The 19,819-nt window shown below is 38.3% G+C and overlaps 1 protein-coding gene across 1 annotated transcript in view; it reads left to right on the top strand.

The window, feature by feature from the left end:
* The first annotated feature begins 75 nt into the window (after positions 1–75).
* Positions 76–19,819, top strand: part of FCHSD2 (FCH and double SH3 domains 2) — a 131,795-nt gene continuing 112,051 nt past the window's right edge. The window contains exons 1-3 of the mRNA XM_072401982.1: positions 76–277; positions 12,624–12,720; positions 18,673–18,774. Coding sequence (XP_072258083.1) covers positions 12,676–12,720; positions 18,673–18,774 — 147 coding nt within the window. The 5' untranslated portion in view covers positions 76–277; positions 12,624–12,675. The remainder of the gene's footprint in view (positions 278–12,623; positions 12,721–18,672; positions 18,775–19,819) is intronic.

The following is a 19,819-nucleotide window of genomic DNA, read 5'->3' as shown; positions in this document are numbered from 1 at the left end:
ACATAGAAGTTGATCATTCACCTATAATTAAATTGAATCACTGATATGGAGCTCCACCTTCTCATGTCTGTATGAGGATGTGCTGTGACTGTAGTGATTGTACACACACTGGGGATGGGATAGGCAGCCTTGCTTAATATCAAAACTGTCATTCTCCAAATATCTGGAGTATTATTTGTCCTCCGATGCAGCCTGTGGCTGGAAGCCTACAAGCCCATTACAAAGAAACCAGGGACGGAATTTCCAGTAGACGACAAACTCATTTGTCATTATAAAGGTAAGTGAATTAGTGTTATCTGTCATCATAAAAGGGACTGGGATTATGATTTGTTCTTAAAGTCAAACTGTTGTCTTTTAAACACTTGCTAGGGAATGAGATCTTTTTGAAGACCTGATGATGATATAACAGCTGCATGGTGGATCTAAATTCAAGGCATGTGTTTTAGTTTTGGATAGAGGTGGGGAAAGAGTTAGAACCAATTTACGATGTAATTAGGGTGTTTGTGCCCCCCAGTGGTCCTTAGTGGTTTAACTAAAGTTGGCATGGGGCCCAGCACTAGGAAGGGGGCCACACCAGGGAATTTTTTGGATGTCTCAATTCCAGATGACGTTATGTTATTGAGTCATGCTGTTACTAGTTACAGATTTCATTTGCAGACCCTTTTTCCAAGGGGGGAAATAGGGAGGTGCAAAGTGTGCCGCTGCACATGGGCCCTGGATCCACCTCACTCAACAGAGGCCCTCACAGGGGCCCAAGGTTAGTTTTGCACAGGGGCCCACTGTTGGCTACGTCCACCACTACCACCACCATCCACCACTGGCTTTATCTGAGTGAATTTATCTCTTTCAGATCTTCTGTTTGTCCTGGCCAATACTTTGATATTAACCTCGCTAGGCATAAACTGAAAATGTATATATTTTATTGATTTTTTCATTTGATCTTTAATTTATATTGATCATTCCAATAGACTACAATTATCTAATGTACCATTGACTTGTTTGAAAATCTGAATTATGGTCAAAGAGTATTCTAAATACACATTTATTAAAACTTGGCTAGGCAACATGAGTAGTTGTAATGGAAAAGTTTGATTTGAGAATAGGAAATGAAGTGGAAATGCTGAGGTAGGTATATGGCGAGGGAGAAGGAGATATGGGTAAAACCAGATTTCAATTGGCACCATCTGGATTAGTCACAATTTGCAAGCCTATGAGAAAGGGGGTTCGGGAACTCATAGCTAGACTGGGGTATCTAGTGAGCTTGTGCCAAAACCTGTTTTATATGTAGTGGTATCCATGAAGATCATCCATGGCATACATGAATTTCACATCAGTATAGAAGAGTAATAAAGAAGATGGAGAAGAGAAAGACAAAGAGAAAAGACTGGGGTTTTTAGTGGCTAAGCTTCAAAATATAATTAGTATGAATGCTTATATTCCATATGAGAAAGTGATACAATATTTAAAGTGATGATATATTAAACAGGTAATATAAGGTTGGCACTCCTGTGCAGAGACACAAAGGAGAATGCCCGGTTTACTAAACAAAAGCCACCTGGCTAAATATTATTCATAAATTCAAAGATGGAGGAAAGGTACTTTTCCAGTGCCAGAATGCAAATCCTGGCTGCAGTTACTAGGTGTGCGATGTGTTTATATTTGGATTTCGGAAGACAATTAAGATGAAGGATGGTGATTTGATTGAGATTCCATCACAATTCCTAGTGATATTTTGTCAATGGAATCATCATCCACTGAAAGTAGTTAAAAAAGCAGCTGGTAACCCACCAACTGGTTCATGGGTGCCCCAAGCTCATTTATGTTCCCCGGGAAAAAAGGAGGCTGGTGCTTCTGATCTAAAGGGCTACTATAGCACAAATTGCCATTTAGAGTTTACATAATGACCCATGCCCACCATTGAAAGCACGTACAGTAGGCCCATAGATGTCAGAACTAGATTACAGGGTAATGTGAGAATGTGTGATAAAATACATTACGCATACGGAAGCATGCATGTCATTTACCTGGGGAAAAGGTGACAGAAGGGTACAATAAGGCAACAAGGCAGAGGCAGGGGTAGACATAGAAAGGTGCAAAGTTTGTTGCTACACCAGGGCTCCATACTCTTCTCAGCCACAATGGGCCCCCATTGGGATCCTCAGGTTAGTTTGGGGAGGAGCCCTACATTCACCACTGGATTGGTGGACCACAGTGACAATTAGCTGGGGAAAATTTGGCAGTAGGGTGCCCTATGGCAACAAGGTAGGCAGGTAGAGGCAGGGGCAGACATAAAAAGGTGCAATGTGTGGAGCTGCACCAGGGCCCCATACCCTTCCCAGCAACAAGTGGCCCTCATATGGTCCCAAGTTAGTTTGAAGTGTGGGTTTGCCATGTCCCCCTCTAGGGAGAGGCATTGAAAATTAAATTATCTGCTGCTTGATACCAGTTACCAGGAACACCTTCAGAGGTCTTGAAGAGTCCATGTAGAGTCAGAGCTTGTTTGGTAGCAAGAGGGAACTAAACAATATTAGGCAGGGAAATAATGTTTTTGACCGACCATTATTTTTCTCATTACATGTTGTTGGCTGTCAGTATCATTAACAAGTCAGATTTTATTATCTGAGTACCCCTGTGTAAATACCTATTGCTCCTGACAGCACATGCCGATATTTTTCCACTTCCTTTGATAGGCCAAGCTGTCCACCAAGAGTTTCAGTTCACAATTTAGAGCAAGAATATAATGGGGAAGTAATTGTGGTTTGTTGTGTACATTCACTTAAGGAAATGACTTTTGGGATTGTGGGTGATCCCAAAACTGTGGTATGACAAAGAAGTGGAAAATCAAACTGTATGGATGAAACAAGTTTGCACTTGTAGGAAGCGTAAAGTTAACTCACTAGGCCTTGGGTTTGAAGAATGTCACAGAACTGGTTTGGGTACAATCATATTTATAGGAGTTGATGATTCTGGAAGTTATTCAAATATCCATGAAACTACTTCACATATTCATGGCTTGTGTAAGACACGTGTGAGGACTTTTCCTTCTGTGTTCTCATCCCAGCGTGTTATAAATAAATTCTAATAGTAAGGTAGTTGCATATTTTCAGCTCAAAATGTCCATTTGTTCTGAACATTAGACACACCCTGGCAAAGAGTGTACTGCCAAAGATAAAATCTTTTTAATCTTCCATATATATATATATATATATATATATATATATATGATGTGAAAGTGGCTATCCTTTGATTAATCCTTTGGCTTCCAAAATGAACAAATAAACAAAGCTGGTAAAACTCAGGTTAATAGGAATGTTAGGGTTATTTATATGGCACCAACATAAAAAGTCCATAGTCATATTCCTAACTGTCCCTCAAGGGGGCTTAAAATCTGATGTCCCTACCATAGTCTTATGTCATTGGTAGAGTCTAGATCCAATTTTGAGGGGTAGACAATTAACCTAACTGCAGGTTTTTGGGAGTGTCTGGGTGAAACCCCACACAAACACAGGGGGAACACAAAAACTCCTTGCAGATAGTGTCCTGTCCCATGTTTGAACCCTTGACCTAGCATTGCAAAGCCAAAAGTGCTAACCACTGAGCCAGCTTTGCAAACATACATAGCATTCTTGCACATTATGCATACTTACTTTCTACCGTGCACTCCTCCAGCAGAGAAACATCCAAGTCCTTTGCTGGTCTGTACGGAGCCATTGACATTTTGTCCCCGGGCTATTGTCATTTGAATCCACCATTGGGCAGCCACTGATAATGAAGGTGTTGCATGTGCATTGGAAATTACATTGCGTAGCACCTGGCTCCATTCTTGGCATCCTATGGGGCTTTGCAATTAACTTGAAAAGTTGGCAAGTGGCTTAAAAAAATGATTTTTATGACTATAACTTTGATTTACCCCCAAAACCATGCCATGTTCAGGGGCTGTGAAGTTAGCAAGTTTAATTTGCAAAATTCATATTTTAAGGGAATCCTTTTTAAAAATAAATTTCTCAAAAAGATTTTCTGTTTTGGACATATTTCTAATTCAGTCAACAGGAAGTTATTGCACTTTGTGGGTCTACAATCCAAATTTGAACTACCTTCATCGGCCATATACAGCTACCTACAAATCTGTAATTTCGCCCAAACTCTCACTAGAGACCTTGTCTTTTCACCCCCCACGTTGTTTAAACATGTATGTGCCGGAGGTCCATCTGGTAGAGGGCTGATCTCTGAGATTTACCGGATATTGACTACTGAACCCACGATGCCTTTAGTCAAGCATGTTTATAGAACTAAATGGGAGACCATTCTGGGCGGGGAACTCCCTTTGGAGCTGTGGCAGGTTATATAGGGTAAAGCTCATAAGAGTTCGGTATGCACGCTTTATAGGGAAAATGTATATAAAATTAATATGCATTGCTATTATACCCTAGACAGGCTTCACTCCATATATCTGTCTTGCAGTAATAGTTGCTGGAGGTGTGATTCTCAAGTAGGCACCCTGTTTCATATTTTTTGGAACTGTTCTAAGATAGTGCCTTACTGGAGTGGGGTGAATGCTTTGCTAACTAAAATACTGGAAACCTCTATTAGTTATGATCTGTTGACCCATTTGCTGAATATCCCCACTACCCAACTTTCTCAACCAAGGAAGGCTCTTTTGGCGCATATTCTCACAGCGGCCAGATGCCTCATCTCGGCACATTGGAAATTACCCAGTCCGCCCTCTGTTGCGGAATTGAGAACATGTGTAGGAAATTCGGCTGATGGAACATCTATCTGCTAGGCTCAAAAACAAACTGGAAAAATTTGAGGAAATTTGGGCCCCATGGAATCAAGCAACAGGTACTGGAATTATATAGTTGCTCATCTGAACCTTTAATACGGTTGGCTGGACTAGTTGTTTCCCTCATGAGATCTTGGACTGTTCCCATCTTTTTTTCTTTTTCCTTTCTTTCTTTTCCGTTTTTTTTTTTTTTTTTTTTACTTTGCAAAGGCGTTTTTCTTAAAACTGCTCATTTGTTTAACTTGATGCTAGATAAGTAATGATTGTGTATTGATATAATCAACACATGTGTATTTGTAATCTTGCCTTTGTTCCTCTGGATTTCTATGTACTTCATGATGTTTATTTTTATGTTCTGACATCATTCTGCATTTTACGCCTACCTTTTCTTATTGTTTAATTTATGTTTTATTTGTTTTATTTTTGTTTGTTTTTTAGTGGTTCTGCATGGTTGTATACTTGTATATGTTAAAATCTTTAATAAAAATTTACATTTAAAAAAATAAAAAATGAATTTCTCACTTTTGCCCCTCCCTAATACTGGCCAATAGTTGCATTAAGCTGCGCACACACTTCCAATTTTTATCGTTCAAAATGAACGACGAACGATCGATTGGGCAAAAATCGTTCGTAAAAAAAGTAACCAACGACACCGACGAACGAGGAAAGTCGTTGGAAATGAACGACCGGACCGACGGATCGGATTGGACGACGATCGTTGACCATCGTTCGTGTGTACGATCGTTCATTGATCGTCCATGGTCTGAGCATGCGTGATGAACGAACGTTCGCTCAATACATACTGCATTGTGTATATGAGTGTATGTGTGTGTGTATATATATATATATATAGAGAGAGAGAGAGAGAGAGATAAAGTCTTCAATTCACTTTCTGCCAATGATCATGAAAACAAATAGAAAAGTGCAATCTTTGTAACAGAGACACATAGGACCTGATTTAATAAAGATCTCCAAGAATGAAGAAGACAGACTATAATGAATTAACTTGGGTTATGCAGCAAAAATGGAATGGATCTGGTACAGGATTAAAAACATTTGCCAACTGAAAGTTTTTTTTAAAGAAATTCATTGCAGGTTTGTTGGATCACCCAGGTTCTTCAGAATTGGAGAGCTTTAATAATTCAGGCCTATACAGGAATGAAAACCTGGTTCCCTGGTCGAATAATAAGCCCCCTCCCACCCCTTTTAATTAAATGCCCGTTTTACTTTCATAAAGGTACAATTATATGATGTTCCAGTCCCAAGTTACTTTTTACGAGGATCAGAGTCCTTGGATGGGTGGCCTCCTCAATGGCTGCATGACATGCACGCTTTCTTTAGCCTATCCAGAATTCAGGGACTATCAAAGAAGTCAGGGACTGTTTGATGCATCTTCAGTTCCAGAAGAGCAGTCCCCTGCACCCGGAAATGGCACTACCATAAACCTGAATGGCGGCTTTGAGTAATTATACTCTGCATAGGTGGTTGACGGGGGTGGGAAGAGGTTTACTATTTCTATGTTTCCATTTTGTATATTGCTGTGATATATGCTTATCATCTATTGGTGTTGGTCATGCTATTATTTACCCCATCCATCCTCTGTCTGTCCGTGCCTATTATTCTGTTCTTATGAGCCGTGTGTATTCAAGATATCACCTTCCTTTCTTTTCTAAAAGCTTGTTTGCCCTTTCCTCTTCCTGTCATAATACATACATTTTAATATCAGAATTGCTTATCGTAAACCTATTCTTCACTTCCTTACTAAACTTATATTTTTACTTAAAGCTGATCTCCCGGCCAACAGATAAATACAGAATAAATACATCTACCGGAGCTGTTGTATCTGCCAATGGATTTGTATTTATGTCTGCTTTGTCACGCAGCAAATCCTTGTCTGGCAGGGCAGGAGACTGGATATTTCTCTGCTGGTGTTACACTTATAGGCTCCTCTAGTCTATAACTGGACAGTGGAAAGAGAAATTGAAAACTGATGAGTTCATTTCTCACTATGCATTCCTCTCCTATAAGCATGTTCCTATTGGAGTTCCTATCCCAGTCTGCTGTACTTTAAAATGCAAATTCCTGGTCACATTTGGGCACTTATACTGCTTGAAATGCAATACAAATAATGAATTTTTAATCAATACAAAGCTGTAGCTGTAAGGAAGCTTTAAAGGAAACTTTAATGTTTCATCGATCTCACTTTTTAATTTTGCACCCAATAGGTAATCACTTGTGATATTTCTATAAAGCAAATGACTTCCTTCTCTCCTAATTCTACATTCCTCCTACTTTTACTATACAGCTCATTAAAATTGTTCTATTATTCATGCACATTCAGACATATCACATACATTTCTTTATTGCACTAGTCAGGAATTAAATATTAAGCGCTCATGTTAATAAAACCAATCCCAACACGTTTTGACACCTAATTGGTGAGACAGAGCTGTGGATTTAAAAGTATTGAAGTGACATTCCATAGTGCTTTATGCTGTTTGAATTTATAGACCCCCATCCCTCCTTTTTATTAGAAGAATGCATACATTTGACATAAGACATTTTATTTTGCTACTAACAGGACCTGGTCGTCAGTGACCGCTATTGTTTTCCTATTTATAAATTCTTCATACTGTTACTCTGGTTGCCTGTGCACTCCTTTTCCCCCATAAAAAAATCATTGAGGCTATACAAAGAGTACCAGGCACAATATAACACATTTGATATATATAACATATATATATATAACAATATAAACTGACATATGTGATCAAGAAATGACACCTGGGCAGGTGCAAGTCCAATCTTGGAATAATATTTTTATTATCCTATATTTATATAGTGCCACCATACTATGCAGCACTTTACAAAGTCCATAGTCACAGCACTTTATTAGATTTATATAACAAATTAAAGTGATAAACCTAGTGTAATTCTTTGGCTTTCCAAAATGAAAAAGTAAGAAAAGGCCAGCTTGTAAAAGAACTTTATAGGAATGCCATGGCTAGTAGGTTGGGTGGGTTTCCAACTACAATGCACAAGTATAATATTATTAACTTGTATTTATATAGAGCCAACATCTTACACAGTGCTGTACAAAGCTCATCTAGCGTTATAGCTACCTGTGTCTCAAAGGGGCTCACAATCTAATGTCCCTACCATAGTCATATGTCATTACCATAGTCTAAGGCCAACTTTGGAAGGAAGCCAGTTAACATAACTGCATGTTTTTTGATTGGGAGGAATCCAGGTTGCCCAGAGGAAACCCACACAAACTCAGAAGAACATGATAACTCCAAGCAGATAGTGTCATGGTGGAGATTTGAATAAATATTAATTTCTAGGCTGTAAAAAACATTGTCACTGTAAACAGGCTCTGCACCAATGTTCCTTTACCAATAGAATGACAGAAAATGAAATGAACGAAAATGCCACCGTTACACTGCGAGATCATTGAAAATGCACCTCTCCACTGTTGTTACATGGGAAGGCCCCCCTTACATTGCTGGTCCTTGAGGAAGAGCACCATTACTATGGTGGTCAATAAAGACGGGCCCCCAGTAGAGAGTAAAGAAGAGCCCCTGTATATTGGTGGTCATTGGGGAAGAACCTCTAAAATTGTTAGTCAGGTAAGAAGGACATCTTTACATTGGTCGTCAGAGAAAACTGCCCCCTTCACCAGTGATATGTTGAGCAAGGCACATTGCATTGTGAATCAGCAGACCAGTTCTACATGTACGGCAACTGGAAAGTGCCAGTTATGTTGTGGTCAATGGAGAAGTTTCCCATTTTATTGGAGGTCATTACAGAAGGGCTATCTCACCTTGATGATTGGTTGAGAAAACTCCTCTAAATCTTTAGTGAGTGAAAAAGGATCCATTACTTTACCCTCTTATTTATTCAGTGTAATACCCACCAAGAAGGGGAGTACCATTGTGGCTCCATTGTTCCTCTAGAACAGGCTTTCTTCACTTTTCAACATGGGGGAATCCCTGAAATAACTTAATATTGCATTGACTTGCTGGCCAGTGGGGAGAATATCACCCACGGATTACCAAAGATTATTGGTGTCACTTGAACTGACCTGGGAGGTCTAAATTGCTCATTGCTCAAGGAACTCCTAGCAACCTCTGGAGGATTCTTAGTTGAGAAGCAATGCTCTAGGATCCATGTGATGTACTCATCATATAAAGCAGAGTAAGCGTAAGAGTTTTTCACCAACAATACTGGTATAGAGCGCTGACAGGGAGCCATCCACCCCAGTGGTCACCAAACAGTGGTCCGTGGCTCTGGCCGGCTCGCCCCCGAGCGGGGTCAGGAGAAGTGCACCAGACACAGCCACAGACCATGTCTCCTGTACGGATTGCAGGCTCAGGGAGGTGGGCGGGTTGTGGCATCATGACGTCACTATGGGGGAAGTTTCCTCACTTTGAGTGACACCTGGCTCCCTACGCATGTGCAGTCTGGGGCTGCTAAATTTAGTGGTCCATGGGTCTGAAAAGGTTGGCTACCACTGATTCACCCTACTCCCACACTGGGTCATGCTCTGGAGCATCCAATTTATGATGGACTGAATTTAGACTGTAATTCAGACTTTCTTGCCCATGCATGGGGGCTTTTCCTATGTCATTTGGCCTCACACATCATGCCTCAGTAGCAAAATGGCAGTGAATGACAGTGGGCTGATGCACAGGTGAAAAAAAAATGAATGCTGAACCCAATTTGCTTTGTTTTCTCTTATCAGCAACAATGCATTGGGGGTGGGGGGGGGGGGGGGGAAGGAACAGCAGCATTTGGGGTATCGCCAAAGGAGGGCCTCTTGTTAGTGAACCGGGGGGTAAGAGTTGGACTCCCAGCACCCGAAAACCCCCCTTCTAACCAGCCCCGAAGCAGCAATGATGCATTCCTGGTAGTTATGCCATTGGTAAATCTCACCATTTGCAAAATCTATTCTCCATTATATCCTTTACAATATATACATATCATTCACATACACTGCGTGTACACCAAGTGAGATCTCACACCTGCTGGCTGTCATACACTGTCACCAGAGCGAACCTCATTATGGAAAATATTCCTGTCTGTATACATAAGCTGATATATACACAGGAACTTTTCCAGACCTGTGCCAAGTAACGCAGGCATAATGAGCATACCATGTTATCTCTTCATATAGAGACAGCATGCAATGGGATATGAATGCAGATAGTCTTGTGTAACGCTGACTTTGCAGAACAGTATGATTGGAAGTACAGAGCAGGTCTTCCTCCTAAAAAATAATTCCTTTTTATTTTATCAGAGGCAAAACTATAAGACACATAGCTTTATTCAAAGAAGGTATATGTTTTTATGCATTAAATGCATGCCAAGTGTTGTTTAAAGGTAACTCTTCCAGGTATTTATTACCTCTCACAGAGATCACACTACAATGCATGGGGAGTGGAGGAAATGCTTTCTCCTGTCTGCAGAAGACTGATAAAATCATCTCAGCCTATGCAGAATAACTGGACAGGAGCTATAGATTACCATATTTTATATATACTGTTGCTTTCATTGTAATACGAGTAATATTCTTATATACGTATATAACAATGTATTTATGGAAATGTGAAAAGTTACCCAAAAATCCACAATGACTTGCTGGAAACGGGCACATAGTGGGATATCCCAGCCATGGCTATCTGTTTTATTCTTGAATCTCGCTATACAAAATTGAGAACTCCAAGTCACTGGGTGGTTGCTAGCAACAGATTAAAAAGGAAATCCATTATTAGTATTTTTGACCAGAACAAGAAACTAAATAAAGCAATAATAAAGTCCATGTTAGGAACACAACTGGAAAGACCGGTAAACATTTTCTTCACTTTGCCTCTTCCACTTCATCCAGTTTTGGATCGATTTGCACTTTGAACTGTCAAATATCTAATATATATATATATATATATATATATATATATATATCCTCCGATTTACAGGATTAAGCTGAACCTGTAATTCTAATACATCTAACAAGGTAATATACCTTTAATATAAACGTCAGTACTGGGAGACACAGCAGCATTTTCGATTTGGAACATTGGTTCTTTACACATTTTTTGGCACAAGGATATTAATGTCTGTAATTAATATTGATCTTGAGGAATATAAACTTGCATGTAATTTTTAGTGCATTATCTTCTAAATGCTATTTTTTCGTTGTAGTAGTGTGTTTAATTTGAGAGTTGATTTATCTTTGTTCTATTATGGAGATATTAAGATAAACCTTTCGGATAAAAGGTCAGTCCTGAATTTCAGATAGATAAGAAATGATGTTGATTACAGCTTCCAGTGTGGATTGGAGGGGCAATGGATGCACTGTGCAGATTTCTGTATCCAAACATCTTAAATAAGGGGGCAAATTCACTTTATAATGTACTTTATGGGGTATACAATTTACAATTTTTCAATAAGTGCAGTTATTCTCTAAGTCAAGCAACCCCAGGGTTGCACAGAGATACATTAAAATAAAATTTCCAGTGAAAAACAATGAAAGTAGTTTTTTAGCACTGACCACACTACAATAAGGAAATGATACAAATATACTTTTACTGCAGACCTCTGTAACAGAAAATATGGCAAGTGGAAGTTTTATAAAATTTAATATGCTCTTTACACAACATGTCACCTATCATAAATCTGTTTATTGTATATTATTTTACATGATGAGTTTTATACTTGGGCATTTTATAGGGCTCAGGAAATTACCATAAAAGAACTTAAAGTGTCCAGCCAAACCTTTTTTTGCTAGTTTTCTATATAGAGCACAGCAGAGTTATATATTGCATTTTTTCTGTGTGTACCCAGCTAAGGAGATTTCTCTTCAATTCCTGAAGATATTACAGAAGAAGAGAGATTTCTCTCCAAAGTAAATATACAAGTTGTCCTTGGAACAGGTGTCTCCACTGGAGGATTTTCCCATGCCTATTGTTCACAATATTGGATTTTCCCCTACTGTCTGTCTTTGTGACAGTAGTCACTGTGACATAAATTGGGGGTAAATACCCAAAAAGAAGACATGGACAGCATTTAAAAAATTACAAAATACAAAATACATTGTATATTTCCTTGTAATGTAAACATAAACAATTGTCCCTCAAAGGGGAAACTTTTTTCGGCCAATAGATACATAATAGGAAATAATAACGGTTTAGAAATGAATACTTATTTTTTCTTTATTGAAAAATACCAATTAAAAACAAAATGCAAAAATAAATTTAATAACCTCATAGAAAAGTAAATGTTTTCATTGTAACATTTGGGGGGAAATGAAATCATCTGCATAAATGTTTCAAAAGTTACGGCATAAATTTGGTGCAGATCTGAGGTCCAAAGGCAGTGTTGGCCATCACTTTAAAGATGTGCAATTATAACAAAAGTCATCAAAGTTGTAAGAAGGTTAATAGGGAAACCTCCAAAATACATAAACATTGATGCAGCCACTATACATTTTATCTACACATTTTGTAGTTTGCTGCTTTAGGATTGAATTTTGTGATAATGCTTAAAGCAAAACTAAACTTGCATGGGTTATTGTAAAGGGACGTCGCCTGTCTGCGCAAACTCCCGACTGTTAGTTTTACATTAACAATAAAAAAGGGGCTGCTAAACTCACCTTAGTTCCAATAATGACCCCCTCCACAAATTTTTCTTTTAATGGGTAGAGGAATGCTGCCGTTGGACAATTGTGGTAAGAGGGGGTGCTTTAGCATAGAATTTGGCTTTAAGCAACAAATGCAATGGAACTATTTTGAAACTACAGAATAAATTCCACCTAACCAATTGCTTTGCTCTTCTATCACAGGCTTGTTACTGACCCCTGCTGGCCACCAAGAGGATTACACACATTCTGAAAAATGCATCCACAAAGCGATGATGTTGTTAACTTTTTCTTGTCTTTGGTAAGAACAAATGTAGACAGCAGCCATGTCTAAATTGTATGAAACCCAAGCTCTGTATAAAGCTAAGCTGTACGTAAACCAATGCAGTTTCAATATCTGATTATTAACCAGAACTGTATTTGAATTTCTCCTATGTCCTATTGATTGAGCACTAATATATTTATTACCTATGACAGGTGCATCCTATATGCATTTTATTCTGGGTAAACTAAGCATTGTTTTGGTGTTGGTGTCCTCCCCAAAAAGTACATATTTTAAATATTTAGAAATTAAAAATCTAAAAAGAAGAAATGTGTTAATTCCCCTTTTTAAAAACAAGTAACTGTAGATACAAAGTTTACATTTCATTTTGTAATTTGTCCAATTTATTTAAAAATGATGCTCCTGAAACAAAGTCAGGTAGAGTTATATAACGGTGAAATAAGTAAAAACATATTTTGCCTTGTATTGCTATAAGACAAAACAGTAAATAAATATTTTCGTAGAATGGAGACAAAAGGAAAATTGGTAAAGTATTTAAATAAGATACTGGATAGAGAGCAGTAAGTTAATGCATATCTCAATCCAACCCCAAAATGTCATATATTGCTTACTAGATAGCCCCTTACCAGTCCATAGATGTGCTGGCTGTGTTCATTTTCTTTTTCAGAGTTTTATTTTGAATTTATTTTGAGTTTAAATTGTATTTAAGGTCTGCTTTCTCCCTTATATTGTTAATAATCTTGTAGTTTCCTGGGATACCTATATCATACATCTCAGGAGGCATTTGATCTTGTTCTGTGCATGCATGGGGTCAGACACTTGGTCATTTACATTTGTGGAATGCCCACTGATAATGTGGCTTCTGACAATGGGTACAAGAACAAGACTGTGCGCTCCCACTGAGGATCACCATCAGAAATTTTTGGGTCCATACAAAGTAAACGTCATTGGGCTCTCTCCCACATGTCTAAAAGTTCTAGCATTGCAAAACTCTAGTTATTTTAATTAGGGCTCGGAACATAATTATCCCTTGCTCCGCTTCCACCTGCACCCTGTATGGAATCCTGCAGCTTCCTGTGATATATGAAATTGGTAACCCAAAAGGCTGCAAGATTTCCGTTTTATTTGAGGAATGGGGGGGGGGGGAAATTTATTACTTTTTTATAAGTATTTAAAAATGCAAAAGAAAAATAAAATTGAAATGAACAAAAAGTCACCATGAGGTTTTTGTCAAAAGAGACATGTGAGTGCAATGTAGAATTCCAATGGCTAAAGAGGATTGTGGTGGACCCGGAAGTCTGCCATGGTGTCAATAGGAAAGATGATGAATTGGACACCGCAGTGATAAGTTCCTGGATCTGTCATCATTGCAGGGTGCCTGCTGATAGGAAAGTCTGTACCATGTTGTGCATTTTTGCTGATTGTGGCATAAGCATAAGGGAGCAATCACCCAAAGGTATATTTTTGCTGAGTGGTCTGCTTTAAGTTCCTCTAAATTTGCCAATAACTTCCTGTCCTAGAGTAACAACACACCAGAGATATGGTACATAATAATGTGTTTTATTTATAGCCCCAACATATTACGCAGTGCTGTACATTAAATAGGGGTTACAAATGACAGACAGATACAGACAGTGGCACAGGAGGAGGAGGGGACCCTGCCCCGAGGAGCTTACAATCTAAGAGGTGGGAGAAGTATCACACAATAGGAAGGGAGATGCTTTATTTACACAATCTTACCTAGGGTGACAACGCTTTGTACTACATCCATGAAGGAGTGTCACTGCTAACCAAAAGATAACAGCTGCCTAAGACGAATGGTTGTGCAGATCTGACGTGTTCATTAACCCACCACAACATATTGATGAAAAACCATTCAGGAACAACTGCTGTTTACTCCTATGCATTATAGTTGAACCTGGAACTCATACTAAATAAGGAATCAGTGAAGAATGTATTAGGTATCTTGGAGATTTAAAGCCATTTAAAGCCTTACACATTTTTCCCCTAACTATAACTTTTTGTCCTTAGTAAAAATGCTATTTTCTTGCATTCTCACTCCAGTGCTCTGTGCTGGCACAACTTGGTAACAACCACACCACCAAAAATATCCCTGCATGAATTTATATAAAGAAGGAGCATGTCACACTAACCAAGAGAAAGACCAAGATCATAACTTTTTATGCATTGCTATTGTTAAATATTAATTTCACTGATTTCTTCAGGATGGTATATATGTTTTCCAAAGTGTTTATATGATTAAATAGCAACTTAACAAAAGAAGTCTATTCAGGATGAAAGTCTAAGATAAAAGTAACTGCATGACATCACATTTATTTTTTTCAAACAGTAATAAAAGTTTAAACTCACCAAACAAACTCTGTAGTTCCAGGTGAAGGGCAGCCTGTTGCCTCCAGACTCTCGCCTTTGCTCATGGCCAATTAGAAGGTTCACCCAAAGCCCAGGACAGTGAAAGGTCTCATATTCCTTTTTATATCAGAAGGGATAATAAAACAGGTTCATACAGGACAAGTTTTATAGAACAAATTTAGGATCTGGAGGATCTTAGACAAAGACGAGCCCCAAGCAACGCAAGGCAACCCATTGCTACAATCAGCCAGAATTAGGCTGCTCCATTTAGCCAGACCTGCCAGACCTTTCACTTCTAATGCAGTCAGATCCATCTGCTGTCTAGATGACTCTCGTCTGACATAATCTCCATTTTCTGCATCATTAGTGCCAGCAACCTTGGGGACATGTCTAGAAAAGGTGTCAGGGAAGGTATCTAAGTACAGTGAGTACAGGGTGCTTGTTCAAGATAAAGCTGGATACTCAGAATATATATAGGTCAACTGCTCCATCTTCCACAATTGTAGTCATTCTGTTCAGCTGGTCTGGTGGATCTCACATCTCTGCCATACTTGGAGCAAGATGACTTAGAAATATGGCAATAATGAGCAGAGAGAGAGAAAGTGTAATAAAGAAGGAGGGAGAGGTGGAGGACAGAAGTGAATTAAGGGAGAAAGAAAGAAAGAAAGAAAGAAAGAAAGAAAGAAAGAAAGAAAGAAAGAAAGAAAGAAAGAGAAGGAAGAGGCAGAGAGTGAAATAGAAGGAGAGTGATTCCTAATATTATTTTGGGGATATCTATTGGCCTCAGTATAACCAATAGAATTAGTTCTGTAGTGAGTGTGGTTGGAAAACATCCCTATAAGGGAATATGACATCACAGGAGGTACATAAGGAGGCTGTGCAGAGGTTAACATGATTTCACACACACCATGGAACAATTTCTTGTAAAGCCTAAAAAACAAATATTTATCAGCAGAACAGGTGCAAAGCATCATTATCGTCACCAGGCCAAACCACTCCTAGATTTATGGGAACTTTGTGGCATAGATCCTTATCACGGTGCTATAGAGGCAGGAACATTCAGCACTTCCCAAACCCTATAAAAATACAGGTAAATGGTCATTCAAGATTTAATGAGAACATATATTTTATTTTCAGTTGACACCTCATCATTATTATTATTATTATTATTATTAATATTATTATTATTATTAATAATAATAATAATATTAATCTTTATTCCAACTTTTACATTTCACCTGCTTTCTCTTATATAGCCACTAGAGGGAGCACACATTCAATTTGCAGTCATTCTTCCTCCCATTTTCCCAACTGTTAAAATAAGATATCGGCCACATGACCTATAGGGAACCATATATAAAGCAGTGAGTCTAGAACTGAATCTTCCATGTTTGTGTGTTTTAAGTGGCATCGACCGACTTTTCACCAAAGAATGGTCAATGTCAGATTCACTACTTTATAAGTAGACCTATATGCTTTGTGAAAAGGTGGGGTTAAGTACAACCACTGTGTTAATAAACAAAGGTATGGCAGTAACAGCAGTACTACATTTCTTTCTTGTGCTCCTAAAGCATTTAGAAAAGGATGATTTGTGAAAAAAGTCAATTAAATATTAAATAAAAAGTTATAAAAATGAGTAGAACTTTTTTGTAACCTCATGAGCTATTAGGGTGCACCATTGCTAAGACATGGACATTAACATTTTAAATATTCTTACCAAACAGGTAAATAGCTTAAATATATCATTGATCTCCCTAGCTCCTAGTACTGTAAAGTAATTAATTCTCAAAAAATCACATGAGAGGAGATAGAGAAGTTTCGGATGCTATCAGCTTACAGGGTACAAAAAGCTGCCAGGTTCCTTCTGTCATAAAAGTTAGGGTGGGGAAGAACTGTGGTTTTGGTTCTGCTACATTTTGAAGATGAATGTCTCTACAATGACTATAGCCACAGAAGTGAATGAGGACTTTAAATTGCTTTTAATGCTTGTTTGTGATATATAAATGTGCATAGGTGCATTTGATAAGGACAATGGACATTTTGGATCAAAACTGCTTGCAGAAGGCCATTTCAGTGTCCTATACAGAGCCAGCACTTTTCTAGCTCACAGGTGCTGCAGCAATCATTAACTTATATTTAAAAGTCACCAGCGATTTTTGCTTTTTGTGAATAGATGTGATTGGTGGCTAATGATCCTCTGATCACATCCACAAAATTTGTAAATGTGGTTTCTGCACCCAACTCTGTGGATGTGATCTAACAGCCGAATAATTTCCAATCACATCTTCAAGATTTCTGCTTTCCTATCTATGTACAGTATATTGTTCAACAAACAGCCCGCCAGTGCTGAAGCCATCTTTATTGGGCCCCTTTTTCCCTCTCCATGCCACCTCCACCCCTTCCCTGTCAAACCAAAACTCCCCTGCCCATGACACCCATTAGTAGCAGACTCCGGTCAGGCTGGAGTGGAACAATCACCTTGTGTCACTTTCACAGATTCTGATAAGCTGCACAGACTTTGTATTTGCTCAAAAGTCAGATAGCGGGTCACCTGAGCCTGTACGCTCCAGCACCTCCATATTCTGCCAACATGAATCCGTGTATATCTCAAAAGATACATTTCAGCACCAGATTCTGCTGCATTTGGATCGCTCTAACTAAGCCAAGGTGAGAAAACCACTCCGAACCAAGGACATTAAACACAAAATGAGTAACTGGTACCTGAGAAGTTATTTTGAGTTGATTGTGTCATTATAACACCCTTGTAGAGCTAACTACAGCAATATAAGGATCATTCCTGTCTCTCCTTCTTCTTATCTTTACATTTGTGGTTCCCTTGATTACTAATCAGTAGTGGAAATTGACTGTTTTTATTTCATCTATAGTAAAATGCTGCATGGATTTATTTGCATTCTGGGCACCGTGATGAATATTTTGAATGGATCCAAGTGTATTTTATAGTATTGCCCATGTCACCACAACACACAATTGTATACATTTTACAGTGGTGAAGGTGTTTGGATTTTTTTGATGACCTATTAACACATTTTTTAGTCCCTACAGCTGGGAATAGAAAGTGAATAGATTGTGAGCCCCTTGGAAGGACAGGTAAACACATGATTATGTAAAGTGCTGCATAATGAGTTTATGCTTTATAAAGACAAGTTAAATATAATTAATAACCTAAAACCAGATTCCTAATTTAATAATATTATTATTATTATTATTATTATTATTATTAATAAACAGGATTTATATAGTGCCAACATATTACGCAGCGCTGTACATTAATATAAATTGGTGTGTGTGCCGGTACTGCAGGGCCATGCTGTGGCAAAATCCACATCATGCTATGTGACCAAACAGTTCCTATTATGGGCCCTTTCTATTATTCTCTATTCAGTTCGTTCATAAAATGTGTTTCTTTCCTATTCATTTCCTATTGTGACAGGTGTGTAGTTTGATGATTGGCCACTAGGTGGCAGAACGAGTCATTGTTTTAATAGGAGACTTGTATAAAAAAGTGAATGTTTCTTGGCTAAAAAAAATGTTCATTTTACCATCATATAAATATTTAAATGTGACATGTTTCTTTTTTAGATGTCAACAATAGATCGCAAAAAGCGCCAATTAGGGAAAAAAGTGGAACGGACTGATGTGGAACCTGAGGATGAGCTTCTCCAGGCTGTGGACCAGTGGGAGGTAATGGTGCATTATATCATTGGAGAGGGTGAAACATGGCAATAGATTTAGGCTCACACTGGCCATGTGGTTGTGGTGTGTCCATCATGCCAAAGGACCACTGCCTCTGAGGAGACACTACATGTACTGTCTCCATAGAGAATGAATTGGGGCAGCCAGTTGTCAAATGTGCAGATGCTGATTATTTAAGAACCAGCACTGGGGCTGGAATGACTAAAAATGTAAAATAGACTCATGTGCAAACACTGACACCTCTGATTACTGATATATGTTAAACACACTATACACCAGGGGTGCTCAAACTTTTTTGGCTTGCAAGCTACTTTTAAAATGACCAAGGCAAAATGATCTACCAACAACGGTATTTGGTCTTATTAACTTTTGTGCGCGGTAGAGTTTATTTTGAAAGGCAGGGCTCCGCGATCTACTCGTGTTTCCTTTGCAATCTTCCAGTAGATCGCGATCCAAGTGTTGGGCACCCCTGCTATACACATTCCCTGCACAGACTTTCAGGTGCGCCATCTAGTGGCTGTCTGTGTGTTAGGCAGCACAGAGAATCTCCAGAATTTTACTTGGTAAATCACATAGATTCTAGCCTTTCCCTAATCTGTTCATTAATAAAATGAAAAGGATTTTGGTGGAAGTTACACATTTAGCAATTAATGAAACTTTATGCGGTCGAGGTACAAATTCTTTATCCATAATTTTGGCCATTTTTTTTTTTTTTTATTTAGATGCATTCATATTGAATCAATATTAACTAAACTTAATATGGAGTTTATTTAGTCCATATTAACTAAAATTTAGTGACTAAAACATTTATCTCAACAAAAAGACTGAGAACTCACTTTTTTTATACTTAATTCATATTAAAGTTTAAAGTCATTCTGCCACCTAGTGGCCAACTATCACAAAGCACTCCAGTCTGTAATTTATCCATTCATCCATTCTCCTCCCTATAGATAGACATACATGGATCAGCTTTATTTAACTCATTCTCATTTACCTATTTTCATCAATTTAAAATCATTCAATTTTAAATGAC

This window comes from Pyxicephalus adspersus, chromosome 1 (assembly GCF_032062135.1).
Source record: "Pyxicephalus adspersus chromosome 1, UCB_Pads_2.0, whole genome shotgun sequence".
NCBI lineage: Eukaryota > Metazoa > Chordata > Amphibia > Anura > Pyxicephalidae > Pyxicephalus > Pyxicephalus adspersus.
The sequence above is the reverse complement of the archived record's forward strand: the minus strand, read 5'-3'. Positions and strand labels throughout refer to the sequence as shown.